Below are 24079 nucleotides of genomic sequence, written 5' to 3'. Positions count from 1 at the left end.
GTCTTGTAGTCCGAAAAATACGGTATATTTTTGAGTAAAATGTAAATTGTTCTTTTATTCTATAAACTTCTGACAACATGTCTCCGAATTTCCAAGCAATAAATTTTGTATCTTTTTTCTGACAAAGAAAAATAGGCAAAATAAAAAAAAAAACCCAGTGCTTTCAGAACCTCAAATAATGTAAAGAAAACAAGTTAATAATCATTTAGAAACAACAATATTAATTGTTTTAACTCAGGAAGAGTTCAGAAATCAATATTTTGTGGAATAATCATGATTTTTAACCACAGCTTTCATGCGTCTTGGCATGCTTTCCACCAGCCTTTCACACTGCTTCTGGCGCAAAAATTTAAGGCTAGGTTCACATTGCGTTAAGGCAATCCGTTAAGCGCATAGCGCTAGCGGATTGCGCTAACGCAATGTTTGTTTAGGGTCCGCGTTCGGCGTCCTCGGCATCCTCGCAAGCAGCGTCCGAGGTCCGTCACAAAAGAACGGCACATCGCTAGCGCGTGCCGAAAATGGCATGCGCTAGCGATGCGCTACAGCAAAAAATAACATTGCTGTCAATGGGTGCGCTAACGGACCCGTTGCACGGCGTTAATTGCGACATTTTCGCCGTGCAACGCAGTCCATTAGCGTTAACCCATTAACGCAATGTGAACCTAGCCTAAGCAGTTCTTCTTTGTTTGACGGCTTGTGACTATCCATCAACCTTTTGATCCTTTTGAAAGGTTTTCAATGGGGTTCAGGTCTGGAGATTGGGCTGCCCATGACAGGGTCTCTTAATTTTTGCCAGAGCTGTATGTGCACAGATCTAATACCGATTGTTCAGTATGCATGCTCTCCATGTGTAAACAGGTCATTAAATGTCTGCCGATCGACAAACATGTTGACACTGCATCTCATGCACTGTAAAGGCCCCTTCACATTTAGCGACGCTGCAGCGATACCGACAACGATCCGGATCGCTGCAGCGTCGCTGTTTGGTCGCTGGAGAGCTGTCACACAGACCGCTCTCCAGCGACCAACGATGCCGGTAACCAGGGTAAACATCGGGTAACTAAGCGCAGGGCCGCGCTTAGTAACCCGATGTTTACTCTGGTTACCATGCTAAAAGTAAAAAACAAACAAACAGTACATACTTACCTACAGCCGTCTGTCCTCCAGCGCTGTGCTCTGCTTCTCTGCTCTCCTCCTGTACTGTCTGGGAGCCGGAAAGCAGAGCGGTGACGTCACCGCTCTGCTTTCCGGCTCACAGCCAGTACAGGAGGAGAGCAGAGCGCAGCGCTGGAGGACAGACGGCTGTAGGTAAGTATGTAGTGTTTGTTTTTTTTTACTTTTAGCATGGTAACCAGGGTAAACATCGGGTTACTAAGCGCGGCCCTGCGCTTAGTTACCCGATGTTTACTCTGGTTACCAGTGAAGACATCGCTGGATCGGTGTCACACACGCCGATCCAGCGATGTCTCCAGGGAGTCCAGCGACGAAATAAAGTTCTGGACTTTATTCAGCGACCAACGATCTCCCAACAGGGGCCTGATCGTTGGTCGCTGTCACACATAACGATTTCATTAACGATATCGTTGCTACGTCACAAATAGCAACGATATCGTTAACAATATCGTTATGTGTGAAGGTACCTTTAGTGGCCCTAATTTGTTATTTTTGAAAGCTATAATCCAATGGGGAACTTTGCCATGCATAATATGTTAACACGGTGAAGACATTTTAGAAACACTAGTGCTACCCCAGAGAGTATTATCTTTACCCACCTGATTATAATAAGTCTTAAATACAATAACACCGCCAGCACAGGACTGAACATAACTTGGATAATGTTGTCCATTTTCTCGTAACCAGACTTGAGTTCCCTGCAGCAAAAAAAAGAAAAAAAAAGCATAATTCAGATTTAGAAGTGGTATTTACTTAGAAGGGTCTAAAGTATCTATACAACAAGCACAATAGTCAGCAGTGAAGGCAGCATAGGTCAGCAGTGAAGGCAACAATCCTTCTCCAATGCTTCACCTCTACCTTTGGTGGTACTATAGTGGATCGAAACTCTTAGGCCCCAAGTTAGCAAAGCGTTTATACCAGAATTCTGTTGTAAAACACTTTGAAAAGTCACAACATTTTTGTACAATGCGAAATTGCGCAAAAATTTAGCAACTTTTGAGTTTTCACTCCAGGTTTCACCAGCTCTGCCAAAAATGAGAGACGCTAGGGAGGAACCAAGGCAAAATAGAGCATGACTATCAAATTTATGAAAAGAGGTGGCATTTTTTACACGAGAAATGTTACTGCAGTCCCTGACAAACAAAATTTAATTGCCTTTGCATTGCCTTTCCCATGGAACATTTTATCTGCCTATATTTTGGTCTAATCAGTAATTTATTTCCACGTAATGAGTAAACGTGTGGCCACCTATCTTTAATTGTGTAGATCTCATAGTAAAAATATAATTTGATCGTCTTTATGATGCATTATTTATTCAGGAAACACTTTTTTGTTTTACCTGCGTAAATCGACTAAAATAACACATAGTGGAAGTGTTCCCTGCCCTGATGACCTATATAGAAAACTGCTCTACAAAAGCTTTATTCAAAGGCGTACTATCCGGTGCTGACTGTATATGTTCCACCCAAGAATACTGCAAAGGTGGATAGTAGATGTCACACATTTAGAAGGGGCTACTGTGGTTTCCTCTGCATTCAGGGCTATTGATCCACTGAAATGGTGGACTTGTGACTCCATGTTAGTGTGTTGTGTATGGGGGGTGATCAGCCACCAATCACCAATCTTGCGGAACTAACGATAAGTTATAATCTTGATAAAACCCATGCTATAGTTATTTCAAGTATTTTCATAGCCATTGAGTTACATACTTCACAAGAGAAACATTTAGGACATCACAGTGTGGAATCTATTAATATTGATGCATCTACCTAGACGGGTGACAGGTAGGCTATAGAAGCTCTACCTTGCCACCATATTCTGTAGGCACACCTGGTCACAGCTCTTGTGATACAGATACAGAAAAAAAATGTCTGATTCCAATCCGTGAACATGTGAAATAAAAGTAGATGTAAGAGCATTTTCAGCTGCCTCTTGGATTTGTGTGTTTTGGTTGGCGGTGGACAGCTGCACTTATCTACTGTAAAATTAACCAACTGCGCTAAATGGATAACACAGGCCAGACAGCACAGATACATTGCATGGCATCTTACAGGCTGACAACTGATGTGGGTGAGTGATTACTAGAGTTTTCTTTTGTTAGCTACATGGAAAAAATAGACCCATGGTGAAGATCTAATTAAATGATGGGGAAGAACACACAATTTGAGTAGTTGGATCATCGTTGAGTGAGAATTTATAAATTAAATGTCTACAGCACCACTGGGCTCTTTTCCGGAGAGGAACAGTTCTCTAATTTTTGTGAATTTGGCTAACAGAGAACGTGTACCATTGACATAGATGAAGGCCTCACTGTCCTGTTAACAGGGAGTCTTAAGACCTCAATACGCATTAGACTAATGTGGGCTGAACACACCAAACTGATGGGATTGACTGACAGTCTAATGTGTATAGGGGCACTGGACAACTGCTTGTCGGAAATGTCGATTCGACATGTCCAGTTTTGGACTGCAGATCACTTTGTAATTCCAGAGAGAAGTCTGTTTTCTTAGAAAGAACACAGAAGTGCACACCAAAACAAGAACGATCAGAACTCTTGCAGTTTTTACACCAGCTACTAGACGTAAATTTGATGCTCCTACTTCCTGTTATTTCCATCAGCTACATGGACATAAGCAGTAACAGACTGGCTGAATCAATTGTGACCAATTGTGAACGATGGATCCTGTATTATCTACTGTACACAATGGTGTACCCTTTCATTATAATCCTGACTGTGAAGGCAATGAGACTGCTGAAAAGCCTTGTGTAAAGAACAGGAAGCTGCACTCTAACAGTGGCCAGAGTGAAATTGCAAGAGTTCTGATTTATTACATTTAGAAAGTGGTATGGAAACTTTAAAAACTACATAATGAACATGGTTTAAAAATAAATTTACCAAAACAATGATTTAAACAATAACATGTTTTCTAATGACGTATTTCCTTAAAGTGTTGTCACCAAAGAAAATTGCATTGTGCACAAACTTTCAAATCGGGCGTGGGGCAGAAATGTAACGCAGCACTAGTCATCCATTATCGTAGAGCACACTGATCTCAGACTTTCAATGCTTTGTGTGACCCAGAAATTGATTTAATTATTATTTACCTGAGCTCAGTAAATGTGACCTTAACTGTGGAAGACATTACTATGTTTTGGTTTGACAGTGAGTGACATGGAAGATGCACTATGTGGCGCTGAGGTTTTTATTACCTAGTAATCTGATCCATATGGATGATAAAATCCTCTGCAGGCATACAAGCTGTTATAGGAGAGCTGCCTGGGAACCAGGTGTGACTAAGTGCTGATAAGCTCTCCAGGGCGGCAGGTGACGCCGCCGATAACAGCTCGACTTTCTATTGCAGGGTTTGTATTTGAAAGAAAACATTAGGGAAATGCTCTTTTGAACAGTCGTAAACTACTTTGAACTCTGCTACAGATTCTTTGTAATATCCAAAGGAAAAAAAACCCAAACACCATATCACTGTCTGAGGAACAAGGTTCAGACCTCTAGTACCAGCAGAAATAAATTGTACGTTACTAGAAGGCATCCAACTTTCAACCATTTCACACCATTCCTTGCTTTAAGATGTTCTAAAAGAAGCATTTGAGAAAGAGTAACCTAGAAGATGGCAGAGAAATGTCTACACAACAGTCTGGGAACTTGAGGGGCAGTTGATAAAATTAAAATTGTAAACTCAATTTGATGAACCTCTGCACCACAATTGATAGTAGTCCTTGATGAGAGTCCTACACTAGTCCTTCCATGATAAACTACGTACATGTACAGCATGGTATTGCTGCAGGTAACTAAACAGAGACCGATGGCTACCATCAGAGTGGTGGTATTCAAGCTGTTAACATTTCGACATGTTAGTATTGTTTTCTTTTTTATATACAGTACAGATCAAAAGTTTGGACACACCTTCTCATTTAAAGATTTTTCTGTATTTTCATGACTATGAAGATTGTACATTCACACTGAAGGCATCAAAACTATGAATTAACACATGCGGAATTATATACTTAACAAAAAAGTGTGAAACAACTGAAATTGTCTTATATTCCAGGTTCTTCAAAGTATCCACATTTCACTTTGATGACTGCTTTGCACACTCTTAGCATTCTCTTGATGAGCTGTAAGAGGTAGTCACCGGTAATGGTTTTCAATTCACAGGTGTGCCCTCTGCCCTGTTAGGTTTAATAAGTGGGATTTCTGTCCTTATAAATGGGGTTGGGACCATCAGTTGTGTTGTGTAGAAGTCTGTTGCATACACAGCTGATAGTCCTACTGAATAGACTGTTAGAATTTGTATTATGGCAAGAAAAAAGCAGCTATGTAAAGGAAAACGAGTGGCCATCATTACTTTAAGAAATGAAGGTCAGTTAGTCCGAAAAATTGGGCCACCTTTGAAAGTGTCCCCAAGTGCAGTGGCAAAAACCATCAAGCGCTACAAAGAAACTGGCTCACTTGAGGACCGCCCCAGAAAAGGAAGACCAAGAGTCACCTCTGCTTCTGAGGATAAGTTTATCCGAGTCACCAGCCTCAGAAATGTCAGGTTAACAGCAGCTCAGATTAGAGACCAGGTCAATGCCACACAGAGTTTTAGCAGCAGACACGTCTCTACAACAACTGTTAAGAGGAGACTTTGTACAGCAGTTTGTACAGCAGGCCTTCATGGTAAAATAGCTGCTAGGAAACCACTGCTAAGGACAGGCAACAAGCAGAAGAGACTTGTTTGGGCTAAAGAACACAAGGAATGGACATTAGACCAGTGGAAATCTGTGCTTTGGTCTGATGAGTCCAAATTTGAGATCTTTGGTTCCAACCACCGTGTCTTTGTGCGACGCAGAAAAGGTGAACGGATGGAATCTACATGCCTGGTTCCCACCGTGAAGCATGGAGGAGGAGGTGTGCTGGTGTGGGGGTGCTTTGCTGGTGACACTGTTGGGGATTTATTCAAAATTGAAGGCATACTGAACCAGCATTGCTACCACAGCATCTTGCAATGGCATGCTATTCCATCCGGTTTGCGTTTAGTTGGACCATCATTTATTTTTCAACACGACAATGACCCCAAACACACCTCCAGGCTGTGTAAGGGTTATTTGACCAAGAAGGAGAGTGATGGGGTGCTACGCCAGATGACCTGGCCTCCACAGTCACCAGACCTGAACCCATTAGAGATGGTTTGGAGTGAGCTGGACCGCAGAGTGAAGGCAAAAGGGCCAACAAGTGCTAAGCATCTCTGGGAACTCCTTCAAGATTATTGGAAGACCATTCCCGGTGACTACCTCTTGAAGCTCATCAAGAGAATGCTAAGAGTGTGCAAAGCAGTCATCAAAGCAAAAGGTGGCTACTTTGAAGAACCTAGAATATAAGACATAATTTCAGTTGTTTCACACTTTTTTGTTAAGTATATACAGTTAGGGCCAGAAATATTTGGACAGTGACACAATTTTCGCGAGTTGGGCTCTGCATGCCACCACATTGGATTTGAAATGAAACCTCTACAACAGAATTCAAGTGCAGATTGTAACGTTTAATTTGAAGGGTTGAACAAAAATATCTGATAGAAAATGTAGGAATTGTACACATTTCTTTACAAACACTCCACATTTTAGGAGGTCAAAAGTAATTGGACAAATAAACATAACTCAAACAAAATATTTTTATTTTCAATATTTTGTTGCAAATCCTTTGGAGGCAATCACTGCCTTAAGTCTGGAACCCATGGACATCACCAAACGCTGGGTTTCCTCCTTCTTAATGCTTTGCCAGGCCTTTACAGCCGCAGCCTTCAGGTCTTGCTTGTTTGTGGGTCTTTCCGTCTTAAGTCTGGATTTCAGCAAGTGAAATGCATGCTCAATTGGGTTTAGATCTGGAGATTGACTTGGCCATTGCAGAATGTTCCACTTTTTGGCACTCATGAACTCCTGGGTAGCTTTGGCTGTATGCTTGGGGTCATTGTCCATCTGTACTATGAAGCGCCGTCCAATCAACTTTGCAGCATTTGGCTGAATCTGGGCTGAAAGTATATCCCGGTACACTTCAGAATTCATCCGGCTACTCTTGTCTGCTCTTATGTCATCAATAAACACAAGTGACCCAGTGCCATTGAAAGCCATGCATGCCCATGCCATCACGTTGCCTCCACCATGTTTTACAGAGGATGTGGTGTGCCTTGGATCATGTGCCGTTCCCTTTCTTCTCCAAACTTTTTTCTTCCCATCATTCTGGTACAGGTTGATCTTTGTTTCATCTGTCCATAGAATACTTTTCCAGAACTGAGCTGGCTTCTTGAGGTGTTTTTCTGCAAATTTAACTCTGGCCTGTCTATTTTTGGTATTGATGAATGGTTTGCATCTAGATGTGAACCCTTTGTATTTACTGTCATGGAGTCTTCTCTTTACTGTTGACTTAGAGACAGATACACCTACTTCACTGAGAGTGTTCTGGACTTCAGTTGATGTTGTGAACGGGTTCTTCTTCACCAAATTAAGTATGCGGCGATCATCCACCACTGTTGTCATCCGTGGACGCCCAGGCCTTTTTGAGTTCCCAAGCTCACCAGTCAATTCCTTTTTTCTCAGAATGTACCCAACTGTTAATGTTGCTACTCCAAGCATGTCTGCTATCTCTCTGATGGATTTTTTCTTTTTTTTCAGCCTCAGGATGTTCTGCTTCACCTCAATTGAGAGTTCCTTTGACCGCATGTTGTCTGCTCACAGCAACAGCTTCCAAATGCAAAACCACACACCTGGAATCCACCCCTGACCTTTTAACTACTTCATTGATTACAGGTTAACGAGGGAGACGCCTTCAGAGTTAATTGCAGTGCTTAGAGTCCTTTGTCCAATTACTTTTGGTCCCTTGAAAAAGAGGACGCTATGCATTACAGAGCTATGATTACTAAACCCTTTCTCCGATTTGGATGTGGAAACTATCATATTGCAGCTGGGAGTGTGCACTTTCAGCCCATATTATATATATAATTGTATTTCTGAACATGTTTTTGTAAACAGCTAAAATAACAAAACTTGTGTCACTGTCCAAATATTTCTGGCCCTTACTGTAATTCCACATGTGGTAATTCGTAGTTTTGATGCCTTCAATGTGAATGTACAATTTTCATAGTCATGAAAATACAGAAAAATCTTTAAATGAGAAGATGTGTCCAAACTTTTGGTCTGTACTGTATATTAATTTCCAAGCACTTAGACAATAAAAAATAAAGTCAAACATATTAATCTCTATTCATATCCTATATAGTCTATATAAAAATCATAATCAGCAGATGCTTTTCCAAAATTACAAAGACACAAAACAACCTCTTATCAGTGGTATACATAGAAAAGAAGAGGTCCCCATGGCAAAAGATCTAAATAAGCTTTCATTATGGTGGCCACTTTCCATAACCTTTGTTCCCATTCTCTATCCCTTTGCTAACAATACCATTTCTTTGGAGAAGTGATTTCTCCACGAATTCTTGCAACCCACTGGCAAAACTGGTGGAAGCAACTAAGACTACGTTCCTCGCGAAGATTATTGTAGCCCCAAAAGGCATGCCTCCATGGTATTTACATCATTGCCCATGGTGTGACAGTTAAATATAAAAATTCATATTAGCAGGCCAAGGAAAGAATAAAAAGTGCATAGTATAGATAGCAATATCTGATTGTTGGTGGTCTGACACTCAGCACCCCCAGAGATCAGCTGCTATCTGCTCTTTAAGTGGCAGGATATAAGCGATGTGGTGTACTTCAGCGCTGTACATTGTTTAATGGGCACTGCCAAGTACATGGGAGATAGACTGCATCATTTGGCAGCAGCCACCAAACAATCTACTGAACTGTGATGTTCTTCTTCATACATTGCTTACACACGAAGCTGGAGCCATTATATGGGGGTATTTGGAGCCACTGTATATTGAGGTATTTGGAGCCACTGCATATTGAGGTATTTGGAGCCACTGTATATGGGGGTATTTGGAGGCACTGTCTATGGGGGTATTTGGAACCACTGTATATGTGGGTATTTGGAACCATTGTATATAGAGGTATTTAGAGCCACTGTCTATGGAGGTATTTGGAGCCACTGTCTATGGAGGTATTTGGAGCCACTGTCTATGGGGGTATTTGGAGCCACTGTATATGGGGGTATTTGGAGCCACTGTATATGGGGGTATTTGAGTCACTGTTTATTGGGGTATTTGGAGCCACTGTATATGGGGGTATTCGGAGCCACTGTATATGGGGGTATTAAGACTCTTTGGGGGGTTAATTATCTCCCAGATAAACACAAGGATTCAGTGTGGAAAGTCAACATACCAAATCCTTCCTTTCCCCACAATCATATCAATGGAGAGTTTGGAGGCCCTACACATATAACGGAAAAAGCAGACTGATCTGAAACATAAAAGAGTTTTACAATTTTCCAAAAAATGCAAACTGCAATTTAGTCACAGTTTAAATGATCTAATCACTATCTGTACTGGTGCTTGATACCCTGTGATTGGCTGAAGCGTTTGTGTCTTTCCGATACAAAGACACCTAGAAAAAGTCTATATGGGGAGGAAGACATTTTGGATCCACTGACAGACTGACACTGATACTTTTACCAATTGACGGTCGTTTAACAATGCCGACTCATAGGCTGCCATACTTCTTGGCAGTGTGAGTCCTGTTGACACAGGACAATGAACTACCGAGATCGAATATTTTTTGTCCTCCGTAAAAGATCATTTACCCTGATGAGTGAGCGTTTTGCTCGTTCGTCGGGTGATCAGAAGCCTGTATACACAGCAAGGATAATCGTGAAACGAGCGTTTTTACCATCACTCGTTCATGATTATCTTGCGGTGTAAATGTAAGCTTACATGGAAGCCGCTGGGCAATGTTTGGTAGGCAGGTTCAGTTACATACAACATGAGAAGTCATTTTTCGATACATATATTTCCAGGCATATATGATGAAAGCACACTAAACCATAATAGCAAAAAAAACCTTACTTTGATTAGTATTTTTAGTTTAGGTGATACTATTTATCTCATATTAGAGCTATGGTGTACTCGACTATTTCAGTATTCGGTAGACCTGTAGAAATATGGCACCTGCAGTAAAAACTGGAAATATTGCTAATTTGATATTGTTTAGTGAGCTCTGGAACAATGCATCTATGGTACAGGCGAAAACTGTATTGGACATGTATTGGCAGAGTTTATTGTGTTGTGTTTGTGTTTTAGCGATGACGTTAGCTATGACAAGAGGGCGAACATGTATACTAAGGCTAGGCTACACAGGACAGGAATAACCAGTATCTAAATAATGAACTCATTTATAGGGCTAGACAAAGCTGCAGTCAATTGAGGTTCAAGGAGATATTAAGCATGTTTAGTAAAGATTTAGCATGTTTAGCCCACTTTCTTGAAATAAATCAATAACTATATTAAAATGCCCACAAAAATGACACAATCGTGATCAGTCAAACGCGTAAAAACACATATGTAAAGAATCCATGCTACACAAGACTATGTTGACACGTTCAGGATTTGATCAGGATTAAGGCAAGACCTGTGATTCCTAATTCTATGGCATATGGACATACACGAAAAATCCCAAAATAGTTACAACAATGGCCACTATGGGCGTACTGAAGGTCCAGATTGGTCACTCGAACATCAGACAACATAAGACAAGGATAAAGTTGGTGCGTTTTTGACAATGCATATTTTTGAGTAAAAAACGCAGCGTTTTTAAAAGTTCCTGCAAATTTGAGGGGATTTATAGAAATCTCCTGCAAATGTGCTTTTTTTCACACAGCATAAACTGACCTGCAACGCGTATTTCAAATCCGTAGCATTTCAACTTCTCTTGCGGGTACGCTGAGTTTTCTTTGCGGAATTTCCCCATAGACTTGCATCAGGCGCCGAAATTCCACAGGTAAAAAACGTAAAGGCGTTTTAAGTGCGTTTCCGCTGTGGATATGTTTAGGCCGCACCCTCCCTAATTACACAAATACACATCACCTGATCTGCTTCATCCAATAACCTTCAAGTTTATTCAGTTTGGAGTTGGAAAATTTGCTTGAAAATGACAATATGGTCAAAATACTCACTGGCCTAATAATTTGCACACGGTGTACACTTCGTGCAGACACTTCATAGGGCGCGTAAAAACCCCTTAGAACCAGCTATACAACTTTTATTTTTGGATTAATTTTCAGAATCATACTCCACTAATTTTTAGATGTAAAGCACATTTGTATAGTTTATTATTTTTTTACATCAAAGTCACAGAAAGGTCTACACTCGATGTAATCTCTTTCTGGAGAGAAGGAAGGCCTCAGGTCTAACTGCTTTCAGTTAATGAAGCTTATAATTTATTTGCTGTTTTTGGGGGTGAGACTGTTTGGACTGAGAACCAGAATAACAAGTTGTACAGATTCTACTTTAATAGTTATGTTGTAGTTTTTTTTTATTTGCATTGAGTTTAGCTCACTAGATTGGGAGCAAGTATCCTAAGAGCTCACACATGAGCATATTTCAATCTCATAGCTAATCAGAGCTTTTGGATTTTTTTAATGAATTTTTAGCATGGTCCATTTCGGAGGAATTCTCAACCAGAAGTAGCCCTTCTACGGGGGGAATATCTCTGGCATACAGTGCTATATGGAAGGGCCATACAGCGCCTACCAGTCAGACTATGTTCTGTGACATAAATGAAGGTCATATTCTTCAATTTCAAACTCTAAATACTTATATAATAGTTAACATTTAAAATAATGGAGGCCATAGAATATGGTGAGTTAAGGGAAAGTGTAAAAGAAAATAAGGGCCTTGAATACCATGGTGCTTATATAAGGCTATGCTCACGCTTGTGTCTTTGTTATAGGCTTCACCTTGTCATATAGCACAGCTTAAAGCTCCATTCTTCCAGTCAAAATGATAGACACCTCGACGCAAACCAGACTCATTTCATTAGAAGTCAATGTGGTAATTGTATGATGGATCCAGCACTTTATCATTACTTTAGTTATAAATTAAAAATATAGCACAGATGAGAAAAGTGTACAAAATAGCTGGTATTAGGGACTGTCTACAAACACTGCCTGCACTTCGTCCACATAAGGGTGCATTTATACAGGCTGACTGCGTGCGTTAAATGACCGCCGATCAGATACATGCAAGCTAAGTGTGGGGCGTTTAATAGCCTGATTCGAGAATCCGACCACCCAGCATGATTGTGAATACGTTGGTTCTGAGTGTATAGAATTTAATTGTTCTCAGCAGCATATGTCCAACTTACACAGGATGATGGTGAGAACAATGATTTTGAAGCAAGCTTAATATTCATTTTACGGGAAGAATGCTCAATCATTGAATGACTAGTTGCCTATTTGCACTGGCCAAATATCGGGGAATGAGTGTTCTTAGGAATACTCGCTCCTGATTATCACCTAGTGTAAATTAAGCATGCTTGTAATTCACAGGAAAAGCCCCTAAACACAACCTGCATTAAAAGTCAACAGCCTTAGATCCACTGTAATATATCGTAAAATATATTTCAGAAAACATGCTGTCCCAAGTCAGAAAAGTTGTCATTCAATTGAAATCAATCATTGTGTGTGGCTACTGCTATCACTGAGAGACCCCCCAAACGTCTACTGGTCTCTGGGAAATAACTATATGAATGGCCATTCCCACGCAGTCAGCCATCTTCTCCCTATAGAAAATTCCACTACCTTAAAGGGGATATCCGGGACTTAAAAAAAAGTGCTTAAGCACTAACAGCCAAATAGTTACTACCTACACTGGGGAAAAAAAGTATTTAGTCAGTCAGCAATAGTGCAAGTTCCACCACTTAAAAAGATGAGAGGCGTCTGTAATTTACATCATAGGTAGACCTCAACTATGGGAGACAAACTGAGAAAAAAAAATCCAGAAAATCACATTGTCTGTTTTTTTATCATTTTTTTTGCATATTATGGTGGAAAATAAGTATTTGGTCAGAAACAAACAATCAAGATTTCTGGCTCTCACAGACCTGTAACTTCTTCTTTAAGAGTCTCCTCTTTCCTCCACTCATTACCTGTAGTAATGGCACCTGTTTAAACTTGTTATCAGTATAAAAAGACACCTGTGCACACCCTCAAACAGTCTGACTCCAAACTCCACTATGGTGAAGACCAAAGAGCTGTCAAAGGACACCAGAAACAAAATTGTAGCCCTGCCCCAGGCTGGGAAGACTGAATCTGCAATAGCCAACCAGCTTGGAGTGAAGAAATCAACAGTGGGAGCAATAATTAGAAAATGGAAGACATACAAGACCACTGATAATCTCCCTCGATCTGGGGCTCCATGCAAAATCCCACCCCGTGGGGTCAGAATGATCACAAGAACGGTGAGCAAAAATCCCAGAACCACGCGGGGGGACCTAGTGAATGAACTGCAGAGAGCTGGGACCAATGTAACAAGGCCTACCATAAGTAACACACTACACCACCATGGACTCAGATCCTGCAGTGCCAGACGTGTCCCACTGCTTAAGCCAGTACATGTCCGGGCCCGTCTGAAGTTTGCTAGAGAGCATTTGGATGATCCAGAGGAGTTTTGGGAGAATGTCCTATGGTCTGATGAAACCAAACTGGAACTGTTTGGTAGAAACACAACTTGTCGTGTTTGGAGGAAAAAGAATACTGAGTTGCATCCATCAAACACCATACCTACTGTAAAGCATGGTGGTGGAAACATCATGCTTTGGGGCTGTTTCTCTGCAAAGGGGCCAGGACGACTGATCCGGGTACATGAAAGAATGAATGGGGCCATGTATCGTGAGATTTTGAGTGCAAACCTCCTTCCATCAGCAAGGGCATTGAAGATGAAACGTGGCTGGGTCTTTCAACATGACAATGATCCAAAGCACACTGCCAGGGCAACGAAGGAGTGGCTTCGTAAGAAGCATTTCAAGGTCCTGGAGTGGCCTAGCCAGTGTCCAGATCTCAACCCTATAGAAAACCTTTGGAGGGAGTTGAAAGTCCGTGTTGCCAAGCGAAAAGCCAAAAACATCACTGCTCTAGAGGAGATCTGCATGGAGGAATGGGCCAACATACCAACAACAGTGTGTGGCAACCTTGTGAAGACTTACAGAAAACGTTTGACCTCTGTCATTGCCAACAAAGGATATATTACAAAGTATTGAGATGAAATTTTGTTTCTGACCAAATACTTATTTTCCACCATAATATGCAAATAAAATGTTAAAAAAACAGACAATGTGATTTTCTGGATTTTTTTTTCTCAGTTTGTCTCCCATAGTTGAGGTCTACCTATGATGAAAATTACAGACGCCTCTCATCTTTTTAAGTGGTGGAACTTGCACTATTGCTGACTGACTAAATACTTTTTTGCCCCACTGTATATTACCTGCCTGTTGTGCCCGGCCACAGAGCGGTCACAGACTACCACTGACGTTACGTCAACAGAGCGGTAGTTTGTCTTCTTACACAAGAGACTGTATTCATGTTTAAAGGGGATATCCGGGAGTTAAAAAAAAATGTGCCTAGGCACTAACAGGCAGGTAGTTGCCATTTTCCACTGGCACAAAGCGGTCACAGACTTCTGCTGACATCAAGTCAACAGAGCGGCAGTTTCTTTTCCTGTTGACAGGGCGGGACTACTGGTGTCATGTTGATTGATAACTGGCTTCCTGCTGTCTAATTGGGGGAAGCTGACTGTCAATCTGCATGATACCAGAAGTCCTTCCTGTCAACAAGAAGATAAACTGATGCTCTGCTCTGTTGATGGGGAGCAGCTGAATCTCTGGCAGGAGCGGTCAATGACTAGTAGTGGGTACAACAGGCAAGTAGTTGCCTCTATTAGCAACTACATGCCTTTTTTAAAAAAAGTCCTGGATATCCCCTTTCTGCTATTCATAGTCCTACAATAGGAAAGGGAAACAATGTCATTTCTAAAAGCAATGTGGGGTAAGATGTAATTTTGATTAAACTACAGTTTACAATACTTAAATAGACAATATACCTTCACGTTGTTAGTTACACATGATTTTGCTTTTTATCTTATCTACCTTCTTTACATAACTGATGCAACCGGTAAAGTCATCCACACTTCAATGAGATTGTGCAAATCAATATTACGACAGAAACGGCCACCGCGCCTTTGTTTCACAGAATACTACTACAGTAGACGGAAAATTCATTTGCTTCCTGAGGCAAAGATGCTTCACACTTGCCTGTAAGTCATACATTACTAATTGCTGTGTCACCCAATGTCGATGAGCCAGGCAGCAAATGAATAACGTGCATTGGTTCAGGTGTAAAACACAACTGTAATTACAGGAGAATGCCGAATTCTGCATGTTTAAGTACAGGTACATGATAAAACTAGTTTATGATGTGGTGCGATGATCAGTCAAGGGGATGAAGATTAATGGTGATAACGTATGTGATACTGCTAAAGGGGTTGGACAGTAACTACCAAATGCAGAAGCTTCAAATTCAAGTCAATTTCAGTGGGATCAGTCATCAACTAATACAGTATAAGGGGACAGCCCAACATTAGTCATCGAAGATATGGGGCGAAGGTGCAGCTGCTCTGACACATGCCCAATAATGTGTTCCTTCTGGAGGTATACCGGTGCCAGAGTTTCCTCATAGTTTACCCATAGAAGTAAATAGAGCAGAGGCCCCAATATATGAAGGAAGCCAAAGTGTGCATACTATCTCTTCATTCAGGTCTATGGGTCTATGGGAGTGGTATTCCACATGGACCAATGCTCCTTTCACTTCTATGAGAGCAGCGAGAAACAGAGAAGTGAATGGAGGGTAGGTCAATGGTCACCCTTGCGCACTACTGCCTTATTCCCATATTTTGACCTTTGTACTGTTTACTTCTATGGATCTATGGGAGCAGTAGAGCACATACATGACCACTACAATAGTCGTCAAAAGGACTCAGAATGACTGTTCAAACCAAATACAGGCGCTCAGTGCACCAATGGAGTGGCCAAACATTTAAGTTCACCTTCTTACCTAATGTTGTTCCTTCTTTCTCCACCTTCCCTCTTATTTGATTGATAGCTGTGGATTTAAACGGCCAAAGAAGGGCAGAGATTGATGGAAAACAAGTAGATGGGAAGGTGCACTTATATGATTGTCCGTGCCATGGTGCACAAGTGCTTGTGGTTGGTTTGAACAGTCATTCTGTGCTGGCAGACTCCCTGTAATGCACTGGTCACACATGCACACTTCTGCTCCATTCACATACAGGGACTTGTGGTTTTTAGGATCACTAAGAGTCTCAGCTGTTTACATACATTTATCACCTATCCTATTGATGGGTAAGACATATAACCCTTTCCAGACTGTGTCGTTCATTTCAATCATGAAAGCAATTTGGCTATAACTAGTAATAATTACAGGAGCAAAAAGGATTATAGTAATTGCTTTTGATTAAGCATAATAGCTACCATTGCAAGTAAAATTATTCTTCCATGTTAATTTGTGGCAGTAAACATACTCAAAAGTGTTTGTTGTCCTCAGTACAGAATCCTCTTCGCTCTTTAACAAAGTCTTTCATCACCATGTTAGGTTACAATAAGATTTGTTCAAATCTATCAATAAGTCAGAATTTAGCAAACTCTAAATAAACATATTAGATGGCTATCGAGCGAGTTAAGCTTTGACCAACTATTCGGCCGACAGCCATCTTAACCATTTCTGACACACATAGAAGCACTCGATCATCCGAGCGATCTTGTGCTCACTATGAGAAAGCAGTCATTAGAAATGTCATAGAAATACCATCGACAATCCAAAATTGGACATGCTCTATCGACATCTACCCATCAATAAGCTTTCTGGGGCCTTCATACACATTAGACGGTTGGCAAGTCACGTAGATATCAGCGGGTTCAGCTGACACCAGCCTAATGTATATGGGGGCCTTGAGGGGGTTGTCCACTACTAGGACATCCCCTTCTTAAACTCAATATTATGCCCTGATAAAATAATAAAGCCTATACTCATCTCCAGTGCCAGCTCCGTTCCAGTGGTGTCGACACTCGCGGTTTCAGGGCTGTGATGCGGTGAAATGACATGTGGTGTCCAGCACCCAATCAGAGCTAGTGTCATTGTCTTCGTACAAACTGAACATGAAGAAGAAGTTCAGGCTGCAGCTGATCCTTGGCTTCCTCTTCATGTTCAGTTCATACGAAGGTGTAGACAGTGACGCCAGCTCTGATTGGGCACCGGCGTCATGTGTCACAACAACACATCACCGCTTCAGGGAATGGCGACGGCACGGGAGGTGAGTATAGGCTTTATTATTTTATCGGAGCCGAACATTTAGTGGACAACCCCTTTAAGAATGAGAACACAGTTGTGCTATAACAATGGTGAACTTGTAAACACCTGAAATTTGAGATTTGCAATGTATAGTGAAAAGACATCAAAACATGACATCCTTATATATAACTGTAGGATTAGACAAATTTGTCACTTCAGGAGACATAATATTTTTTTAACAGCCAGACAGTAAGGACAGTCATACAAATCAACCCACAAAGCTAGGTTCCAGTAACATATTACTAGATGCACTGAATATCTGTCTCCATTACACATGCCAAGACCTGGTTATGGAAATATTCTGCACTAGCCTTCTACACAGTACGCAGAATTATTAGGCAAGTGAATATTTTGATCATTTCTTCATTTTTATGCAGATTTTACAACTCCAAGTTGTATAAACCTAATTGCTTATTGGTTGAAGCAGATCAGGTGATATACTCACATGATGTCATGGGTTTACCGCTACAGGGAGGATCTAGAAGACCACAGCGTCTGATTTCTCCTACTCCAGCACTGATTAGAAATACTTCACCTTTGTATTAAACAGTGTAAATTTATTTATCAATGCAGGGGTTAATCTGCTCAGTTGAGAGCTCCTGGAGGCTTTCCTGCATTAAGGCTCCACTGTTCAATGTAAGACACTCCCATCTCCTATATAAACTGGGTCCTGGCTAGCACTCATTGTCAGAGTTAGCATATGCTGCATGGCTGGAGGTTGTTGTTGGTGGTTATTATTGGAGAAGGCGTTTGGTGGATTTATCTGTGACTGTTTTGAGTGTATGATAATTCCCTTTCTTCTCCTACTTTGTTTTAGCCCCATCCTCCACTCCCCACTGCATTCCTCTGTTGTATGTGTGACTATATTTGTATGCTTGGTATTTTCCTTTATCCTTGTTCGTATTATCTTGATAGTCTGGTTGGTGTACTATGGTACACTACTACTGACATCTTCCCTAGATGGGAGAAGGGTACAGACCGAGGGCAAATTCAGGAGCTACGGCAAGGTACATGGCACCAGCATCTTCACCATCAGAAGTAATTCAGGGAGCAGGGCAAGGCAGGGTGCCCCCTAACATTAGGGACAGGGAAGGCACCCCTGGTCCTGGGACACCAACAACAGAGTCGTGACACACTAACTGCCAAAGACTGAGAAGAATCAAACGTGAAACGATCAAGAGAGCATTATCCTCAAGTGCTGTAATATTCCAGAACCGCATCCTAACTGCCCAATAATTCTGCACGCATAGATTTTCTCCTAAGAAAGACAAAACTTCACTTTTACTTTCTTAACTATTCAGGTTTCAGGTTTATTAACCTTAACCGTAGTTGTTCAGTGAAAAAACTAATCATCAAAAGTACAAATTGCCTAATAATTCTGCACATGGTGTATATTTCAAGGACAGAATAAAAAAACTACATCACTGACTGCATTATCAAGTTTAAGTCATCTGACTTTTAACAGAAAGTCCATATCACTTAGTGTATTATTTTTTTTACAGGAAGGTAGAAACAGATTTAAAAAAAGGTTAAGCCTCTTTCCCACTCTGCATTGCTTCTAGAAAAAAAACTGCCTTATTTGCGACTTTACCCCAAAATATGAAAAAAAATCAAATAAGATTTCACATTAACTCACTTTAGGGACCAACACGCATCAAAATATTACAGAGAATCTATTTCTGGTCCCCTGTCTGAGAGAAGCATGATGAGATCCTATGAGACCCTGATTCCAGTTTTGTATCACTTACTGAGCTGCTAGCTGCAGTTTTGATAAAATCACTGTTGTATGTGCTGCAGATCTACTAGTTCTCTGAATGTCGAGCTCTGCCTAGCTCTGCCCCACCGCTGACTGACAGCTTTCTGTGTATACTGTGCATAGGCAGAAAGCTGTCAATCAGTGGTTGGGGAGGGGCTATACAGAGCTCATAAATTCGGAGGACTACATGACAGCAGATTTACTTGTCCTCTAGTGATTATTTGCTGCTGATAAATCAGTGATTTTAGAAAAGCTACAGCAAGTAGACCAGTAAGTGACACATCACTGGAATTGAGGTCTCTTCCCCTATATTGTGATGTTTTCAGATTAGGTGGTAAAAATCAGGTGACAGGTTCCCTTTAAATTAGAACTAGCATTTATACATGCCTTTTATATACAGTATATACTATATCTATAACATGGACCTGCCATTTTCCTGGTAGTCTTGTATGGGGACACCGTAATGGCTACTATTGAATGAAGGGCTATGCAGTAAAAGAAATAGACTTAGCAGCAGCTCTAATAAAAATATGCAGCTAAAACATTTGTGTACGTGAACAATAGCATTGTGCATATAGTAACTCACAAACCTGTAACTGAAAAATCTGAGAGGTAAAAAGATCAAGGTGTTAAAGGCAGAATTGTAATATAACTGCTTGGCTCATAATGAAGGGAAAGGGCTGTGGTCTGTCTGGAAAGATCAAGCGTTAGTAGTTAAAAATATAACTCTTACTCATTAGGAAGTCTGGGTGGGCAGAGGGCAAAGATGAATGGCAATTTAATTTGCCACATGGTCAGCAAGGCGGTGCTGGAGGAGGGTGCGACACAACAAAAAGAGGCATAAAATGAGGTCTTTATTCTGGGCAGTTTTATGAGCATTAGCTGAAACACTCGAACCTTATAAATAGTTATGGGCAGAGCGCTCAGACCTGCGGAGTGTGTGCAGCTTGCTCTTTATTCATTTCATTGGCAAGAAGGCAGTCTATACTAATGTCAAAAGTGGCTGCTAAACAGGGGTCATTAGAGTTCAAAAATAAAAAATGAAACGAGCAACAAAGTAAATTCACATAAGTAATAACAGCATTTCCCCACGTAGTTCAAAGCTTGTCAAGGTGAAAAGATATATCTTTATACACTTTTTGTACTTTTATATTCTTATGCTGTGAAACAATAAGTTTTCCCCTTTGCTTGCTGATGCAAATGTAACTGTATTTAAAATGGCTGCCAGTATTCACCTATGCCCTAGTTTCGTTTCTGAGAAGCTAAGTATCATTTCTGCTGAAATCGAAACTTGAGATATGTGGAGAGAGGAGGATCCACCAGATGACGTCAGGACTAATCAGAAAGACCGGATACTAGACATATATTGCTTAAACCCCGCCTAACCCCACCTATTGCACGCCTTCCCCTAAGGAAATAAAGCTCAGTTGCTGTGACCGTTGCAAATACTTGTAGAAGCACGAGCATGCACTGAGATTGAACCAGCACTTTGTCTGACTCATTCTTACCCGGTACCAATGCTCATAGTCTAATTTGGAATGACAGGTGAATGAAGGGTATTGTCGTGACGACCCCGACAAGCTCATCCCTATATATAAGCCCACTTACGGGAATCCATTGTCTTTTCAGGTAGCACTCGGGGAGTACTGTCTCTCCTCGGAAGATCCAGCTAATGTATGGACTTTTACAGATGTATGGCAGCTGAAGTTTCCTCTCCTCCATATCTAGTTTACTTTTCTAATGCCTATTGCTTTGGTACGAGGTGTCCACTTTGCATAATATCAACAGTGTAAGGGCATATTACACTTGTCGACCAGCGGCTATAAACAAGTGCCACTTGGCTACCTAGAAGGTCGCTGAACAACCTGCATAGAAGGACGACCACAATTACAATGTGCAGTAATAGATCATTCTATACAAATAGGCTGTCAATGTTCTCACCAGCACATGCCATGCCAAGCACAATGATTTTTCTAAGCCAGCCAAAAGATCGGTGCACTCTATGAATGAGGTTTTTTTTATTTATCGGGTGATCTCCTGCCTCTTTATACCGCCCGATTATCAGGAAACAAGCATTCCTAAAAATAATTGATCCCGATAATCGCACAGTCATTAAATTAATGAGGTCCATCAGTGCATTGTTGGTACATGTGATGTTTTTGATGTTCAGCTCTACTGACAGGGCAGAATAATTGAGGTGATAAATAAGCGGATGTGAACAGAGCCTTAACTTAATATGCTCAGGTTCAACTTTCAATTGATAGGATTGAAACAATTTTCCATGGCAAAATGAGTTCAGAGTAATGGATCCAAGAAGAACAGAGGTTCGGAGAACATTGGCTTCCAAATTATGTTGATTTGCTATAATTTCTTATATGAGAATACGCCTTTAACTTTGTGTATAATATGCACAAAGAAAATGGAAGGAAAGCATAGTACAAAAGACAGTCCCTATAAAATATTCTCCATGAAATTCCTACCACTGGAATAGCTCAGGCCTTTTACATTTGAGCCTTGAGTTGTATGCCACTTGTACTGTATGCCCATAAAGTGGCATAAATGTTGAAGCCATTCTTTGGAGCAGTATAAATCTGATAGAAATCTCACACTACATGTGAACCGAGCCTTATCTCAGACTATCAGACAGTCTGTCTACGGGAAGAGTGCAGAACAACAATCCCTATATAGAATAGATTAAAGATAAATAATAACACGAATCCTGAGAAATATATTGCACATTAATGAATCATGTACACTTATCATACTTAAAATATTATTTAAAGACAAAATTACTTTTCTATAGGAAGTAAAATCATTGCTCTCATCACAAAATAAGAAAAATGATCATTGATGTATAAGGCTACGTTCACATTTGCGCTCTGCCGGGCTGCGTCGGGCACAGCCACGGCGACGCATGCGTCATGCGACCCTATATTTAACATGGGGGGCGCATGGACATGCGTTGTGCTGCGTTTTGCGACGCATGCGGTTTTTTTGCCGCAAGCGTAGGGCGCAGAAAACGCAGCAAGTTGCATTTTTTTTGCATCCAAAATTCGGCAAAAAAGGACGCATGCGTCGCAAAACGCTGCGTTTTAGCGTGCGTTTTGTTGCGTTTTTGTTTGCGTCCAAAATTCGGCAAAAAAGGATGCATGCATCGCAAAACGCTGCGTTTTAGCGTGCGTTTTGTTGCGTTTTTGTTTGCGATGTGCGTTGCGTCTCCGACGCAACATCGCACAACGCAAATGTGAACGTAGCCTAACAACAAGCACTACATGTCTTCTATGGCAAGTTTCATACTGTTCACTAGCAAGAGGCTTCTTTTGAATAACACTGGGCTAAAAGGTAATCTACAGACTAGATTAATGAGGATCAGTCAGGTCAATAAGAATCCATGACAAACAACCTGTAAATGTCAAGTCTGCGTGTGAAGGCTGTTATTTTATATCAGCATACACGATTTCCCTTCAATGTATATTGATTTAACCTCGAGAAATCATTGTGTGTACTGCATATATGAACAAAATGTAAAAATAACATATAGTATTCGTCAGATGATGTGTGCAGTGCCAAGGCACACTCCATAGAGAAGCTACAGGGTGAATGCATTATACTTTATCTGTATTAACTACATAAGGCTCCTTACACATAAGCATTCTTTATTCTTTGTAACACAGTGGTCCCCAACCTTTCTTACCCTAAGGCCATATGCACACATTCAGTATTTGGTCACTTTTTTACCTCAGTATTTGTAAGCCAAAACCAGGAGTGGAACCAATAGAGGAAAAGCATAAAAGAAACATATGCACCACTTCTGTATTTATCACCCACTCCTTAAGCTCTGAGAAATGGTTGTGAGCTTTCGATTAGCGAAATGCAGTCCTCTTTCCACCCACAGTAGTGATACCCAGGGTCCACCATTACTGGTGTGAGAGCCAAAGCTTACTACAGAAACCACACTGAGACCATGTGCCCTCCTCCCCAATAGGCAGTATTCTTAAATCTAGGGGTTCCCACCTTGCCCCCATTTGGTATTCTTGCATCAAGAACTCCTATCATATTATAACAATCCTCTAACTAGCAGTATCATGTTTAGTTTAAAAAATATTACCTTATTATACCCACGCCCAGTATAAGTGCATCCACATCTGCTCCTATGTGCCGGATTACTCACAAACGTCACCATTTGAGTCCTGCTCTTCAAAGTGGTTTGCTAGACTAGGATGCTAATGCACAAAGCCGGAAACCTGCCATGAGCCACATTTCGGGGGCCTGAAAGCCAAAGGGTGGGGACCCCTGCTGTAAGCCATTTCAGAGATAATTAGGAAACATCTGGTTTCTGGATGGTTATAGGTGACAACATGGCCACAAAGTTTAGTTGAGCACACAAAAAATGTTTGACACCAGGATCAGGTTAAACAACAGATAGTATTGGGAATTCTACCTAAATGCCCTTCATATACCTTAGCTAGCTATCGTCTAAACCATAGGTCCCCAACGTTTCTGACCTTGAGAGCCACATTCAGCTCTGACAGAGGGTCGCGAGCCACATCCAGCCTTAAAGGTACCTTCACACATAACGATATCGTTAACGATAACGTTGCTTTTTGTGACGTAGCAACGATATCGTTAAGGAAATCGTTATGTGTGACAGCGACCAACGATCAGGCCCCTGCTGGGAGATCGTTCGTCGCTGAACAAAGTCCAGAACTTTATTTCGTCGCTGGTTCTCCCGTGGACATCGCTGGATCGGCGTGTGTGACACCGATCCAGCGATGTCTTCACTGGTAACC

General features: G+C 41.1%; 1 protein-coding gene across 1 annotated transcript in view; it reads right to left on the bottom strand.

Moving 5' to 3' along the window:
- Positions 1–24079, bottom strand: part of MYO10 (myosin X) — a 251495-nt gene that overhangs the window by 207697 nt on the left and 19719 nt on the right. Inside the window, exon 2 of the mRNA XM_069730591.1 lies at positions 1773–1871. Coding sequence (XP_069586692.1) covers positions 1773–1871 — 99 coding nt within the window. The remainder of the gene's footprint in view (positions 1–1772; positions 1872–24079) is intronic.

The sequence above is a fragment of the Ranitomeya imitator genome, chromosome 6 (assembly GCF_032444005.1).
Source record: "Ranitomeya imitator isolate aRanImi1 chromosome 6, aRanImi1.pri, whole genome shotgun sequence".
Classification (NCBI taxonomy): Eukaryota; Metazoa; Chordata; class Amphibia; order Anura; family Dendrobatidae; genus Ranitomeya; species Ranitomeya imitator.
Note: the sequence above shows the minus strand (reverse complement) of the source record. Positions and strands in the feature narration are given on the sequence as shown.